This window comes from Neofelis nebulosa, chromosome 1, assembly GCF_028018385.1.
Source record: "Neofelis nebulosa isolate mNeoNeb1 chromosome 1, mNeoNeb1.pri, whole genome shotgun sequence".
In the NCBI taxonomy this organism is placed as follows: Eukaryota; Metazoa; Chordata; class Mammalia; order Carnivora; family Felidae; genus Neofelis; species Neofelis nebulosa.
Genome location: NC_080782.1, coordinates 123,426,145 through 123,442,968, shown reverse-complemented (window position 1 = coordinate 123,442,968; position 16,824 = coordinate 123,426,145). Strand labels below are relative to the sequence as shown.

Sequence of the window (16,824 nt, the reverse complement as noted above, 5' to 3'; positions counted from 1 at the left end):
AAGTGCAAGTGAAATTAATTTAAATAATACATTTCAGCATTTTTTTCTTTTCCCTTATAGAGGACATGTTTGTTATATGTTACAAAGTGATCTGTTTTCTTTTCATCATGTTTATTTCCAAACTTGAGTATTCTCTGAGCTCCTGTAATCAATCTTGTCTACGTCTATCAGGATAACTCGCCTTAGATCTAGACTTATACCTTCAAATATCTCTGTCCTTGCACTTTTTTTCAGGTTCCATATGTCACTTGAATTGGGCTCAGGTATTTGATTATATGTTATATGGATTATATGGATCAAGGAGTGCTAGAAATCTAACTCCCCACTCCTTTAGTCTCTTAGAGCTAGTATTATTTATTATTTACTATGTTTTCTATAATTATAAATTTTATTCTTTATTATTGATAGCTGTATTCATATAATTGGTAATTTCATCCTTTATATTAATATTTATTTTCTCTTTAATATGGGCTATCATCATGTGCAAATTTTCAGAAGATCAGTGAACATCTAGCAATGAATTTATCTTTTGGATCATCAGGAAGCATGCACACACTGGGATCCAGGGAGGTTAGGTTTTGAAACAGCTGAGAAGTTCAAAATGGAGAAGTGAGAGCATTGAAGACAATTTAGTTTTTTGCCCAGTAACTAGCCCTCTGTGTTTCTGTGGGTAACACTCCTCAATTCAAGCAGCAACCATTAAATCAATAATGAAACTTCCTATGTCAGCCCCTAAATTGTAGTTTTTATATAGGGTTAACTATCTAAGTTCTGACTTAATCTTAGACACTTTTGAGACTGAAGGGACACTATAAGTAAGTATACGAGACTACAGACATAAACAGAGTATATCCCAGGTAACTTGGGGTCTATGGCCAGCCTATCCTATCCTAGACCTGATAATGCTAACTGCATTAGCAACATCTGGAGTCCTTATTGAACATTCTGGTTCCCAGACTCTACTCCACAATTTCTGAAATAAGTAGGACTGGCAAACTTGCTTTTCAATAAGCACTCCAGGTGTTTCTTATTCAGCTGAAGTTTTAGATCTAATAGGCTTATGAGACACTTAGCGAAGCAAGTTCCTATTATTTGAGAGTATATAATTTAACTACCCCTGCTTTGTATTCATTATTGCAGATTTAACTGGCACATTTATGCTATTATTTGCTATAAAATGCACATTAACAGGAATGGAGTATAGTTTATATTATTACCTTGTGTTGTGATGATTATTCACTAATAAACTTATTTTTAGATTCCAGAAAGTAGCTCAAACTAAACATTGATTGGTATCGTAGATAGATACATAAGTTGTTACACTTTAATTTGTGCTTTACAAGAAAAATAGCCACTAAAACCAGAATTTGAATGGATTTTTACCTAGGGTCAATCTGAAGAAGTAGAAGATTATAAAAACAATTTAGTGGCACACATGAATCCATGAATTAAATGACTCTCATTCCTGTCACTTTTTTTGTTCATAAGTGTTAGTCTGTTTTTCAGCTCTTAATAGCAACTGAAAGAATTAAAAATTATTGATCTCTGTTATAACTTACAATATCATTAAAGTAAAGAAAATAACCTTTGGATAAGACCAAAGGTCCTATTATTAAGTTTTTCCTTTTTGGGAAAAAAAGAACTTTTTCTCTTTTTTCAGTAGTGCAGATATATTAATAGAGAATTTCATTTGCTAAATACTTGATTCTAAAAACTTTAAGAGAGAAAATATTTTACTCCAGGTGATGATGAATATTTTATTGACACTGATAAAACTATTAGATAATTCCCAAACTGTATATTTGGGGTACTCAAAAAGCTTAAATATAACAAAGATGAAAGTGCTTATCTTTAGAATCATAATTAAAGTTCTTTTTTCCCATGTAAGATACATATAAAAAATGTAACTTCTCCCTGTATAACTGATTTCTCAAAAAAAGTACTTTTCTGCTTTCCTAAGATGGTAACCACCCACCACTCAGCCTGTGTAGTAGCAATCGTAAAGGTATTGCAGAGTGATAATATTATATAGGTCATAATTTTTACCAAAAAGCTGATTTTGGTCTCGACCATTATGAAAATAAATGTGGCTAAATCGAGGGCTGAAAATATTGCCATTTATGAGCCACTCACTTTCCTTAAGGTAATATCCTAGGTCTCCTAAGGTAATATCCTAGGTATTTAATGTATCATAATTCACACAACCCCCATATTATTATTGTATGAATGTTATGAAACTGGAAACAGAGACAGAGAGAGTCACACAACCAGTAAGTTTAAGAATAGGAATCAGAATGGAGTCATTTCCAATATTGAGCTGGTGTTCTCCTCTCAACTTTCTAGTGATGACTGAAATTTAAGAGTTTCAAACACCTCACAGAGAAGTGATACTTGAGATTAGCGTCTGGTAAGGTTTATTTAATCGCAAAAATAATGAGAAAGAGAAGTGAATTAAGTATCAAACTTGAAGACATATAAATTTGTTATCCAGCAAAATACTAATACACTGGTATTATAAAATATTAAGAGCATTTTCAAATGTAGCTAATGAGAGTCAGGGGGAAGAAATTACTTCCCGAGATTCTGAATTTAAGAAAACGCTGAACTGAAGGTCGACAATGATTATTATTATGTACAAAAGAGACCTCATGTGAAGTTTTGAAGATCCATAGAGCTACAAATATGTACAAATAGAATCAAACGCTGTGAATGAAAGACAAGTTGTTAAAACTCACGGAATTGTACTTACACATTCAGCCACCGGATGTCGCTGTCTTCCACAAAATTTTTTTTGGAACAAAGGCATAATCCTGTTTCTCGAGGACTAGAAAGGAACTACATTCGCAGATCTCGGCCGTTTCCATAAAAGTGGATGTAAGAAATCGAATAGGAAAATTCAGACAGCAGTTGTTCTAGACCGCTGATTCATCAATTTGTAAATCGGCAGAAAGGTATGATGTTGGTCTACAGACCCAGGGGGCCAAGAGACTGGCGCCTGCTTCTCTTGCTTCTGCTCGTCGCAGCCTGGAAGGCGGGGAGCGGTCAGGTCCACTACTCGGTCCCGGAGGAGGCCAAACACGGCACCTTCGTGGGCCGCATCGCGCAGGACCTGGGGCTGGAGCTGGCGGAGCTGGTGCCGCGGTTTTTCCGAGTGGAGTCCAAAGGTCGCGGGGATCTTCTGGAGGTAAATCTGCAGAATGGTATTTTGTTTGTGAATGCTCGGATCGACCGGGAGGAGTTGTGCGGGCGGAACGCAGAGTGTAGCATCCACCTGGAGGTGATCGTGGACAGGCCGCTGCAGGTTTTCCATGTGGAGGTGGAGGTGAAGGACATTAACGACAACCCACCAGTCTTCTCCGTCTCAGAACAAAAGCTTTCAATACCCGAATCTCGACTGCTTGACTCTCGATTTCCGCTAGAAGGCGCATCTGATGCTGATGTTGGAGAGAATGCAGTGCTTACTTACAGACTCAGTCCAAATGAGTTTTTCATTCTTGATATTATAAACAAAAAAGACAAAGGCAAATTTCCAGTGCTTGTTCTAGGAAAAATGCTGGATCGTGAAGAAAATCCTCAGCTTCAGTTATTATTAACGGCAACCGATGGAGGCAAACCCGAATATACTGGATCTGTTACTCTGCTGATCTTGGTGTTGGATGCCAATGATAATGCGCCTATGTGTGACCGATCCGTTTATGAAGTTAAAATGTATGAAAATTCAGCGAACCAAACGTTAGTAATATGGCTCAATGCGTCTGATGCGGATGAAGGAATAAACAAAGAAATGATATATTCATTTAGTGCTTTGGTTCCATCCAGCGTAAGAAGGAAATTTCTAATGAATGAAAAAACGGGAGAAATACGAATAAATGATGCTATTGACTTTGAGGATAGTAACACTTATGAAATTCATGTAGATGTGACAGATACAGGAAACCCACCTATGGTTGGTCACTGCACTGTCTTAGTGGAAATTCTGGATGAAAATGATAATTCACCTGAGGTGGTTATCACTTCTTTGGCTCTTCCGGTACAAGAAGATGCTCAGGTGGGCACTGTCATCGCCCTGATCAGCGTGTCCGACCGTGATTCTGGAGCTAATGGCCAGGTGACCTGCACACTGTCGCCCCATGTCCCCTTCAAGCTGGTGTCCACCTTCAAGAATTACTATTCGCTGGTGCTGGACAGCGCCCTGGACCGCGAGAACGTGTCGGACTATGCTCTAGTAGTGACAGCACGGGACGGGGGCGCGCCTTCGCTGTCGGCCACGGCCAGCGTGTCCGTGGAAGTGGCCGACGTGAACGACAACGCGCCGACATTCGCGCAGGCCGAGTACACGGTGTTCGTGAAGGAGAACAACCCTCCCGGCTGCCACATCTTCACGGTGTCCGCGCGGGACGCGGACGCGCAGGAGAACGCGCTGGTGTCCTACTCGCTGGTGGAGCGGCGGGTGGGCGAGCGTGCGCTGTCGAGCTACGTGTCGGTGCACGCGGAGAGCGGCAAGGTGTACGCGCTGCAGCCGCTGGACCACGAGGAGCTGGAGCTGCTGCAGTTCCAAGTGAGCGCGCGCGACGCGGGCGTGCCTCCGCTGGGCAGCAACGTGACGCTGCAGGTGTTCGTGCTGGACGAGAACGACAACGCGCCCGCGCTGCTGCCGCTGCCTGGGGCGGGCGGCGCGGGCGGCGCGGTGAGCGAGCTGGTGTGGCGGTCGGTGGGCGCGGGCCACGTGGTGGCGAAGGTGCGCGCGGTGGACGCCGACTCGGGCTACAACGCGTGGCTGTCGTACGAGCTGCAGCCGGCGGCGGGTGGCGCGCGCAGCCCGTTCCGCGTGGCGCTGTACACGGGCGAGATCAGCACGACGCGCAGCCTGGACGAGGCGGACTCGCCGCGCCAGCGCCTGCTGGTGCTGGTGAGGGACCACGGCGAGCCGGCGCTGACGGCCACGGCCACCGTGCTGCTGTCGCTGGTGGAGAGCGGCCAGGCGCCCAAGGCCTCGTCGCGGGTGTTGGCGGGCGCCGCCGGCGCGGAGACGGCGCTGGTGGATGTCAACGTGTACCTGATCATCGCCATCTGCGCGGTGTCCAGCCTGTTGGTGCTCACGCTGCTGCTGTACGTGGCGCTGCGGTGCTCGGCGCCGCCCAGCGAGGGCGCGTGCGGGCCGGGGAAGCCCACGCTGGTGTGTTCCAGCGCGGTGGGGAGCTGGTCGTACTCGCAGCAGAGGCGGCAGAGGGTGTGCTCTGGGGAGGGTCCGCCCAAGACCGACCTTATGGCTTTTAGTCCCAGCCTTACCCCGTGTCCAGTACCAGATGTGCAAAGGGAAGAACAGTCTAGTGGAGAGGACTACTCAAGGAAGGTGAGTTATTACTTTTTATTTCCATATGTTATCTTATGAATAATATTTTATTAACCGCTTTCCCCCGTCTTATGTATGTCTCGGATATCTTCATCCTTTATAACATAGCATATTTCTATAATCAAATATTTTAGTAATACCTAATATAATATTTATTTTAAAGTTCATGTTGTATTTTGTCTATTGTACCTTATGCATTTTTTCTTGATACTTCAATTTTTTAAATTATTCAACCTATTTTTAAATATTTATATTTCCAATACAAGTATTTGATGTAGTTTGTAGGTTTTTTTCCCTTAAACCACTGTCTTTTTTATGTTACAAGTATTTATGAGATTAGTACTTTATTTAATTTGTACTCATTAGTACTTTAATTTTATTTAACTTTCAAATCTAAATTTTGAAATGACCCTATTATCTTAACAAAGACTGCTCTGGTAAATTCTCTTGATGGTGAAACAATATAACTTATAATGCATACTATATCCTCAGTAGGCAGTGTTTACATTTTGTTTTTAATGGTAAGATATGTAGACTTAAAGTTTGTTCATAAATGTCATAATTGGGGCACCTGGATGGCTCATTCGGTTGAGCATCCTACTTTGACTCAGGTCATGGTCTTAATGTGTTCAAACCCCACATTGGGCTCCCTCCTATGAGCAGGAAGCCTGCTTAGGATCCTCTGTCCTCTTCTCTCTCTGCCCCCCACCCCCCGCCCACTCGCAGGCTCTCTCGCAAAAATAAACATTAAACATAAAAATAGTTATTATGTAATAGTTATTGACATAATTTTACGCAGTAGCTTTTTATCATCTACTCCTCTATCAGCATGAAATCTTGCTTATGATATTCAAGTATTAGCTTTTTCATTCTGAGGAAAGAGTCATGATTATGTTTAATAATGGAGAATATTTGAAAATCATTTTAAGGAGCTCAAAAAAGTTACTTTAGTCAAAATTAATATGAAAAATTTGAAGAGAAAATTGAATTGTTCTCTTAGAATGTTTCCTACTGATTTCATATCATATAAGTGCAATTTAGGTTATAACTACTTTAGTCATCTTAAACAGGGTTGTGTTGGAAGAGGTGGACTGAGAAATGCCAGATAATTAACTCGCAGGATGCCAACACTATCCTATTCATTATTACATTCTAAAACATGTTATCTGATCCCTATGATTTAATTTTTGTTTAAGTTCAGTGTTACCAAAATAGCAGTGCAACTAGTTTACGATCTTGACTCTGGTTCTTAGCAATACTTTTTCCTTTCTGTATGCAGACTGAATTTTTACTCTGAATGTGCCTCACAAAAAGCTTCCCATAAATCTTGAAATCTCAGGGCACCTGGGTCACTCAGTTGGTTAAGTATCCCTCTATTGATTTTGGCTTAGGATATGATCTTGTAGTTCATGAGTTCGAGCCCACATTGGCTCCTCACCAACAGTGCGACAGTGAGGAGCCTACTTGGGATTCTCTCTCTCTCTTTGTCTCTGTCTCTCCCCGCACCCCCCCCCCCAAAAAAAAAAACTAAAAACAAAACAAAACCAAAAAACCCTTGAAATCTCTATTCAAGTTTAGGAACACCAGAAAAGACAATTGTGGCAGGAGTTTAAGCATGGCATTGCCTTCAGTGTTAATACTTCCCATGGCCAGTCTCTAACTCTCAGAGATTACAAATGATAAGTTAATGCAAAGTATTTAAACTTGTGTACAGAATTCCTTTCTTTTATATCTGCCTTCTCTTTCAGCCCTTTATAATGTCATTTTATCCCCCTTGCAGAAAGTCTTATACTAAGGTATCTGTTTATCTGAGCAATTAATGAAACACAGAATTGTGGGGCGCCTGGGTGGCGCAGTCGGTTAAGCGTCCGACTTCAGCCAGGTCACGATCTCGCGGTCTGTGAGTTCGAGCCCCGCGTCAGGCTCTGGGCTGATGGCTCGGAGCCTGGAGCCTGTTTCCGATTCTGTGTCTCCCTCTCTCTCTGCCCCTCCCCCGTTCATGCTCTGTCTCTCTCTGTCCCAAAAATAAATAAAAAACGTTGAAAAAAAAAATTTAAAGAAACACAGAATTGTGTGTTTACCAATTTAGTCTTATTTATTTTACTTTGCTTTTGGGGGGGGCATGTTTAAAACACAACTATGCACCAAAAATTTAACATAACTAATTAGCATTTTACCCAGCCACATAATAATTTTAAAGTCTTTGCAAGAGGTAGTGCAAATAGGAGAGGAAACAAAGTGGGATTTTAGGATAAGTTGGGAGATAGTAAAGACACATTATGTTTTTAGTTTGACAATGTCTTCCTCTGTCTCTGTTTTAAGATAACTATTTCAAAAAACTTTATGGATGGTTTCTTTTCATTCTATTTAGAATTATTGAAATTTTGGAATGAAACCAAAAAATTTTCCAAGTCACGAATTGCTTTTAACATACTTGTCAAAAAAGGAATATGTCAATTTCTTTTAAAGTTATAACATCTTAATTTTATAATCATGTTTAATATATTCTTTATTGGATGGCATTAAACTCAGGCTAATCATGAGTACTCTACAGCTCTTCAAGGCATAGTATTTGTTATAGTCTGTGTCAAGATCAGTAACCAACCCATAGCTTTACTGGTATACCATAGTTATTTAGCTATATGATAGCCTTGGAATTTGGGGACTTGAAAAATGATCTTTAATGTGTACTTTATGTGTACTTAATTAACCAATTCCTTAAACCAAAAATGGAATGGACCTTCAGTATGGCATCATTCTCAAAGGGACTGGATTATTTAAATTAGCAAACGCAAGGGGATTTATTTCTTAGTCATGTTTTTTTTCTGAATTTAGTCACTCTCACCCTCCCATGTGCTAAAATTTTTTGCTCTTCTTTAGGCAAATATGTTGGTCTTGAGTTTATGGCTTCCACAATTAAAAAATAATTAAAAGTAGTTATAACTATAAATCTTTTGCATAGATCTATAATAATCAAATCGCTATTTTATTTATTTTTTCATTTTTAATTTTTTTTACATTCATTTATTTTTGAGAGACAGAGAGAGACAGAGCACAAGTGGGGGATGGGCAGAGAGAGGAGACACAGAATCCGAAGCAGGCTCCAGGCTCTAAGCTGTCAGCACAGAGCCCGACATGGGGCTTGAACTCACAAACCACGAGATCATGACCTGAGCTGAAGTTGGACGCTCAACCGACTGAGCCACCCAGGCGCCCCTCAAATCACTGTTTTAAAAAGTGTTCCAAAATGAAGACTACAGCTCACTTTCACATAAAACCTAAGATTCCTTTGTGTAGCCATTTACAATATTTTTTTAGTAAGAAAGTTTGGGATTTTCCAAGTGGCTGCTATCTTATCAAAAGGATTTCAAATACTGGATATAGATGGTTTCTTAACAGCCTTGAGAATGATTAAACTATTTTTCTCTTTTCATACAAGACTGATAAGCTTATTGCAGTAGATAACAGTTCCTATGCAAATTTCAATTTGGTTTTTGTATCTGAGATAAGAATAGGAAAATAAAATTGAGTGAATGAATTAGATTTGGAATGCTTTATATACTCTAGTCTCCTTAAACCATTTTTGGAATAAAATGTGTGTAAACAATCAGACAAATATAGCTTGAATTCCTGATTCAGTGGGTTGGGGGGTAGAAAGAAATTATTTTTCAAATAGTAGTGGATATAATGCAAATTTAAGTTGTTCTTCAGGATGGAAACTACAACATTCACCCTTAGCAGATACTATAATTGAAAAAAAAAGCTTTAAAATGAGGCAAAGATAAATATACTTTTTATTTCTAAGGGTCAGTACTTGGTAAATTCATTAACATCAAATAAAATAAATCTTTGGGTAAACTGATAAATAGCTTGCATATCAGCATTGATTTGAAACACCATTATATTGAGGTGGTAACTTAGAGAACTTGCATCTTGAATTATTCTGTGTACAACTGAACTAAATGTTTAGAATAATTTAACATAGTACAAGGATTAAGCAATAGAAATTAGTGTTAGCAACGGAGTAAACTTAATAAAAGTCCATTCTAAAGTAATCAATTTCTAAAAGTCTAAAAAACACGACACTAATAACCAAGAAATGTGGACTTTTCATGTTTATATACATGATAATTATACATGATAATGTATAGTTAGTGCAGTAGTAGTACGTCCTCTTAGATGTCTATATCCAAGATAAAACTCTTCTTAGGATTCTAACTTGTAAGACAAAAACTACCTTTGTAGAGCTAGTGGTCATACACAAGGAATGTATAAATAAAGAATTAAAAGCCTACAAAGTAAAATATGGACCAATATATGAAGGAATTTTGAGAGAAGCAGTATAGGTGAAAGAAATAGTATAAACACAAAGGCACTTCCATTTTGAGCCACAGGATGTCGTTGTTCTCCAAGAAGAAGATTATTTTAACAGAAGAAAATTACCATTATTCACGGACCAGAAAGAATCTCCACTGTTCCGGTGTTTTAAAGACTATACACACCCATGTTGTTAAGATCCAGTAGAGATCTCAGGAACAGACTCAAAAGAAAGATCTAAAAGGACTACACATTTCCTCTCATGAAACGTTGATTTACTAACCTGAAACAGAGCAGGATGTTAGCTTCAGGATCAGGTGGCCAGGAAGTCAAACGCTTGCTGCTCTCGGTTATGCTCCTTGCAGCATCGGAGGCCGAGAGCGGCCAAGTCCATTACTCCGTCCCGGAGGAAGCCAAACACGGCACCTTCGTGGGCCGCATCGCGCAGGACCTGGGGCTGGAGCTGGAAGAGCTGGTGCCGCGCTTTTTCCGAGTGGCGTCCAAAGGTCGCGGGGATCTTCTGGAGGTAAACCTGCAGAATGGTATTTTGTTTGTGAATTCTCGGATCGACCGCGAGGAGCTGTGTGGGCGGAGCGCGGAGTGCAGCATCCACCTGGAGGTGATCGTGGACAGGCCGCTGCAGGTTTTCCATGTGGAGGTGGAGGTGAAGGACATTAATGACAACCCACCAATGTTCCCAGCGACACAAAAAAATTTGTTTATTTCCGAAACTAGGGCTCTTGACTCTCATTTTTCACTAGAGGGCGCATATGATGCAGATATCGGGGCCAACGCTCTGCTGACTTACAAACTGAGCCCCAACGAATATTTCTCTCTGGAAGTACCCACCAACGAGGAACAGGTAAAACCGCTCGAACTAGTACTAAAAAAATCTTTAGACAGGGAAGTCGCTTCAAAGCTTCTCTTGGTGCTCAAAGCAACCGATGGGGGCAAACCTGAGCTGACAGGTACCACAGAGTTACACATCACAGTGCTGGATGCAAATGACAACGCCCCAGTATTTGACAAAGCAGTCCATCGTGTAAAATTACTGGAGAATTCGAGAAACGGTACCCTGGTTATTAGACTTAATGCCTCGGATTTGGATGAAGGTTCCAACAGTCACATTCTTTATTCATTTGCAACTGATGTCTCCTCTACTACAGAAGCCTCTTTTCACATAGATTCAGACAGTGGAGAAATAAAAGTAAACGGAAAAATAGATTTTGAAGAAACTAAATTATGGAAACTTCAAATAGAAGCAGTTGACAAAGGAAATCCTCCGATGTTTGGTCACTGCACAATCTTGATAGAAGTCTTGGATATTAACGATAATGCTCCGGAGTTGCTAGTGACTTCACTATCGCTGTCTGTTCCAGAGGATGCTCCACTGGGGACCGTCATCGCCCTAATCAGTGTAACTGACCGTGACGCTGGTGGCAACGGGCAAGTTACCTGCTCACTAACACCCCATGTCCCTTTCAAGCTGGTGTCCACCTTCAAGAATTACTATTCGCTGGTGCTGGACAGCGCCCTGGACCGCGAGAGCGTGTCGGACTATGCTCTAGTAGTGACAGCACGGGACGGGGGCGCGCCTTCGCTGTCGGCCACGGCCAGCGTGTCCGTGGAAGTGGCCGACGTGAACGACAACGCGCCGACATTCGCGCAGGCCGAGTACACGGTGTTCGTGAAGGAGAACAACCCTCCCGGCTGCCACATCTTCACGGTGTCCGCGCGGGACGCGGACGCGCAGGAGAACGCGCTGGTGTCCTACTCGCTGGTGGAGCGGCGGGTGGGCGAGCGTGCGCTGTCGAGCTACGTGTCGGTGCACGCGGAGAGCGGCAAGGTGTACGCGCTGCAGCCGCTGGACCACGAGGAGCTGGAGCTGCTGCAGTTCCAAGTGAGCGCGCGCGACGCGGGCGTGCCTCCGCTGGGCAGCAACGTGACGCTGCAGGTGTTCGTGCTGGACGAGAACGACAACGCGCCCGCGCTGCTGCCGCTGCCTGGGGCGGGCGGCGCGGGCGGCGCGGTGAGCGAGCTGGTGTGGCGGTCGGTGGGCGCGGGCCACGTGGTGGCGAAGGTGCGCGCGGTGGACGCCGACTCGGGCTACAACGCGTGGCTGTCGTACGAGCTGCAGCCGGCGGCGGGTGGCGCGCGCAGCCCGTTCCGCGTGGCGCTGTACACGGGCGAGATCAGCACGACGCGCAGCCTGGACGAGGCGGACTCGCCGCGCCAGCGCCTGCTGGTGCTGGTGAGGGACCACGGCGAGCCGGCGCTGACGGCCACGGCCACCGTGCTGCTGTCGCTGGTGGAGAGCGGCCAGGCGCCCAAGGCCTCGTCGCGGGTGTTGGCGGGCGCCGCCGGCGCGGAGACGGCGCTGGTGGATGTCAACGTGTACCTGATCATCGCCATCTGCGCGGTGTCCAGCCTGCTGGTGCTCACGCTGCTGCTGTACGTGGCGCTGCGGTGCTCGGCGCCGCCCAGCGAGGGCGCGTGCGGGCCGGGGAAGCCCACGCTGGTGTGTTCCAGCGCGGTGGGGAGCTGGTCGTACTCGCAGCAGAGGCGGCAGAGGGTGTGCTCTGGGGAGGGTCCGCCCAAGACCGACCTCATGGCCTTCAGCCCTTGTGTTCCTCCGGGTTCAAGTTCTGGAGATAGTGGAGAACAACGGGATATTTTCGGGAATGATGTAAGTACAGTAATTCTGGAACATATTTTATGCCTTTTGATATCAATTGCATAGTATGTTCAGCAATATTATTGTAAATTTATTACTTCATTTATTTGTTTCTGGTTTTTTCCCTTGGGGTGGTTTATTTTAAAGCACATTGGAAGTCCATCCGTTTTCATTACTTTTCACTAAAGTCTTCATGAACATGCCTGGAACATTATTTATTTGCTGGAAATAATGAGAGTGGTAGTAATTGCAATAATGAAGCAGATGGCTAACACTTTCTATAAATGAAGAAGGTTAAATCCTCCTGTAAAGAAAGCAAGAATCACTCATGGGAAATGGAGGATATGGGCAAAGCTTACATCTTCTAGTTTTCAACTTTGCAGCAAGTTCATTCTTCCTATTTATTTTCTTATTCTAATTGATGTCCTCCACTAATTATATTAAATGTATTCAAAATTACCATAATAACGCATAACTTCATAATTTAGTTATTTTGAGTTTGAAATCTATTTAAATCCTTACTTTTCTATAAACTATACGCTTATTACTAATGGGCATGGGCTGTTGAGGTGGCTTCCTTTTATAAATAATTTCGTTTCTTTATCATCAATGGCATGCTTCTTTAAGATACTGGGTGAAGTTTCAGCCTTACCTTTGAAGAGGACTTTACTTTTTTGTCTTTAAGTCTCTCACAATTTCAAGCTTATTTTCTTCATAGTCTTCAGCTGCTTCAGATAAACTACATTTTTTATGTAATTCTTTTTTTTATGTTTGTTTTTGAGAGAGCACAAGCAGGGCAGGGGCAAACAGAAGGGGACAGAGGATCCCAAGAGAGCTCTGTGTTGACATCAGTGAGCCTGATGTGGGGCTTGAACTTAACGAACTGAACACCAAATGGCAAGACCATAACTTGAACCAAAGTCAGTTGCTCAACCAACTGAGCCACCCAGATGCCCTTTTCTTTACTTCTCAATATAATTTCAGTTTTGCTAATTGCCTGTTGAATCTATTGCTGCTGTCCTCCATATTAATTCATTGATTTCCATTTATTTGGAAGATTTATTTTATATTTGATCATATTTATCCTTCTTACATTCATGGGACTCATTATGAGGCTGTATGGAAATTTTTTAGGGTAGCGTAGAAAAAATCACACTCCTTTGTGTTTTGAGTTTAAGAGAGTGTTCCCATAATGGGGAAAGGTGATACTGATTCATGTGTTCCCCAAGCCACTTGGTCACTGAAATGACTTTGGTTTAAACAGCTTATGCATAACAACCATGGAATATACACAAAGGCACTTCTATTTGACAATGATGTTGATCACATTTCACAATTTAACATTGTATACTGTAGATACATTTGATGCAAACTTTTTTTTGGTCCAAAAGGTATATTTATGTGAATTGCTTAAAGAATCACAGAGGGGGTGCCTGGGTAGCTCCGTTGGATAAGCCTCTGACTCCATCTCACCTCAGGTCATGATCTGTCACTTCCTGAGTTTGAGCCCTGCATCAGGCTCTGCTCTGGCATCGTGGAGCCTGCTTCAGATTCTGTCCCTCCCTCTCTCTCTCTCTATCTCTGATGTAAAAGTTTATTATTAATATTATTTTGCTCCAGTGTACAAGTTAGAGATCTTTTAACTATATTGTGTGAAAAATAAGTTATATATATATTTATATATGGAGTAGAATGATGTTATGAATAAGGTGAAGTTAATAGAAATGGTGAGACGTCATTAGTGACCATTTTATACCCAGGAAAAAAAAGATGATTTCTATGAAGATGAACATTAGGAAATCTTCAGAAAAGGAAAAACCAGGGCCTAGTATATCACACTGAAATTCTCTTCCTCCAAAGCTACAAAATAGAACAAGAACAAAGTCACTAGCTATAAATAAACCACTACTATTTGAACTATTTCAGTTTATTAGATAATATGCAAAGACTTAAAATATATAATTTTATTTCATCTTTATAACAACTTGTAAAGTACACGTGACTACCTGAATTTTAAAGATGAACTAAGCAATGGGAAGATATTTGTGTAGCTTGTCTACTGCCATTCCGCTAGCACATGATAAAGTTAAAACTCAAATGCATATCTTTTTTTTTTTTAACGTTTATTTATTTTTGAGACAGAGAGAGACAAAGCATGAACAGGGGAGGGTCAGAGAGAGGGAGACACAGAATCCGAAACAGGCTCCAGGCTCCGAGCTGTCAGCACAGAGCCCGACGCGGGGCTCGAACCCACGGACCGCGAGATCATGACCTGAGCTGAAGTCGGCTGCTTAACCGACTGAGCCACCCAGGCGCCCCTCAAATGCATATCTTTTGATTCCAGAGCCATTCTTTTATTCACCATAGAGCTTACTACAGTAAATCTTTTCTTTGATCAGGCATAGTTTTGGCTCGGAAGGTCAAGCACAAACTGTTTACAAGTGAATCCTTCTTTCTGTTTTGCTTAAGAAAAAGCCTTCATGATTATTGTCATATTTAATTTTGTAGAATGTCATAATTGAGATCAGAATTGAGTTTTTTAATGTTAAGTGATTTTTTTCTCAGAAGAGTTTGTGATCACATTATCATGTCTTCATGCCACATTGGGATAGGTATTTATATTATTCAATCAGTAGATAATGAAGAATTGCCATTGTAAAGACTATATATATATTTTTGGAAGTAAAATAAATAAGAATTATTTAATATGTGAGAAAATCCATAAGATTCTGATCTGCAATGTTCTAGCAAAACACTAAAGCCAAATGACAAATATGAAAATGACCCTGCCCTTTTCATGCTATGAATAAGGATGTTTTGGACAAATATAAGTGATAATATGATTATTTCCAGGATCCTGAACATCCACAAAGGATTCAATAAGTGTTTCCAAAATGTCATACTTCAGTAACAGCTTTAAGGTGTATATTGCCCTGAAAATCTTTGAATGTGTGTAGGTTTTTCAGAATTCAGTCTTGTTATCTGTAAGATTTGTGCTCACTGAACAAATGATCTGTGATCAAATAACTGTGTATACTTTAATGAGCAATGATAGCAAACAGTGATCAATGAGTATATCCTATAATTTTGATAATACAATGTTGACTACTACTTCTAATCCATTGATTTTTAAGAACCTCCTGGGTTTCTAAGTATGTTTCAAGATTAGTTTCTCTGTTTTATGTTTTCAATAATAATGTTACCAGACTTGTTATGCTATATTAGTGGATTATGAAGACTAGAAGAACATTAAATCATGCACTCTAATATATGGCTAGCAGGACGTACAGCTGAAACTTAATACTAATCAGATTGGTTTAGTAAAGGTCAGGCACAAAGTTCCTTTCAATCAATTTTACTGAATCAATGTTAAGAACAATATTGATATGAACTTCTTGACATTAGCTTATTGCCAGATCTTGAGCCCATCCCCAAAGATGAATTCAAAGATAGTATGATCTCTTTTATATGAGCTAGTTGAGATGGTGATACCTGAAATATCACAGCCAAAATGCAAAAGATGGGTCATTGGATTATACAACACATCAACTCTTTTTAAAAAGTGTTTATTTTTAGAGAAAGAGAGCGAGTGGGGGGGGGGGGCGGGTAGAGAGAGAGGGACAGAGAGAATCCCAAGTAGGCTCCGCACTGTCAGTGCAGAGCCTGACATGGGACACGTTTTTACAACCATGAGATCATGACCTGAGTTGAAATTAAGACTTGGATGCTTAACTGATTGAGATACCCAGGCAGCCCTATATCAAACTCTTTTGTGACTTGGTGTTCATCTTACATCCTTTCAGAAACTCAAAAAAAACCCCACTACCATATTACTGGAGAGTAATTGGTAAAATGACATCTGGTTTTAATTCAAACATGTAATATTATCTAGCTTGGGTAACCTTTCTGATGTTTATCTCTTTATCTACCTTTCAGGACTCCATATTGCATGTAACGTTGCAATCCCCAATTTCTGTAATGAAATGATTGGAGATCTCTTGCTTCCTTTTTCTCCAAAATAAATCTAACATGTTTCGGATAGCATGTTAAATCTACTGTTAATGTAGTCTAATGTTATATTTTGATTAGAGGCCCTTATAACTGATTGCTTCACACATGCATAAGAAAATTCAGTGTCATAAAAAGTGAAGAGTCTGCTTTACTAATTTTTGATTTTTTGTCATTTTTTAAATATGAAATTTATTGTCAAATTGGTTTCCATACAAAACCTGCTTTATTAGTTTCTTAAGAAGGAATTTTGCATTTACTAAGAGTTCTAACAGGATGATAATATCAGCCATAGTGTATATATATGTGTGTGTGTGTTCAAGATAAAGAAAAATACTAACATACATATACATGTACTAGTAATTTTTGTATGCCATTTAAATATTTTTATTTATTATTTATTTATTATTATTTTTTAGATATGGGCCTGTTATATTGTAACATTTCAAAAGGTATTATTTATTTATTTATT

The 16,824-nt window shown here is 40.9% G+C and overlaps 4 protein-coding genes across 7 annotated transcripts in view; all 4 read left to right on the top strand.

Annotated features, from left to right (window-relative positions):
* LOC131514297 (protocadherin alpha-C2) overlaps window positions 1-16,824 on the top strand; it is a 193,215-nt gene that overhangs the window by 36,264 nt on the left and 140,127 nt on the right. The window contains exon 1 of one of the 4 annotated variants that reach the window (XM_058734205.1): window positions 9,527-12,356. The exons of the other annotated variants lie outside the window; for them this stretch is intronic. Coding sequence (XP_058590188.1) covers window positions 9,969-12,356 — 2,388 coding nt within the window. The 5' untranslated portion in view covers window positions 9,527-9,968. Of the gene's footprint in view, window positions 1-9,526; window positions 12,357-16,824 lie in introns of those variants that run through there. 4 annotated transcript variants of the gene reach the window in all.
* The window catches only part of LOC131514355 (protocadherin alpha-1-like), a 169,278-nt gene that overhangs the window by 45,258 nt on the left and 107,196 nt on the right, over window positions 1-16,824 (top strand).
* The window catches only part of LOC131514361 (protocadherin alpha-7-like), a 127,795-nt gene that overhangs the window by 3,785 nt on the left and 107,186 nt on the right, over window positions 1-16,824 (top strand).
* Window positions 1,802-5,357, top strand: LOC131489158 (protocadherin alpha-10-like). The gene is given in 2 exon segments (XM_058691013.1): window positions 1,802-5,230; window positions 5,232-5,357. Coding segments are annotated over 2 exon segments (2,403 nt in total). The 5' UTR covers window positions 1,802-2,953.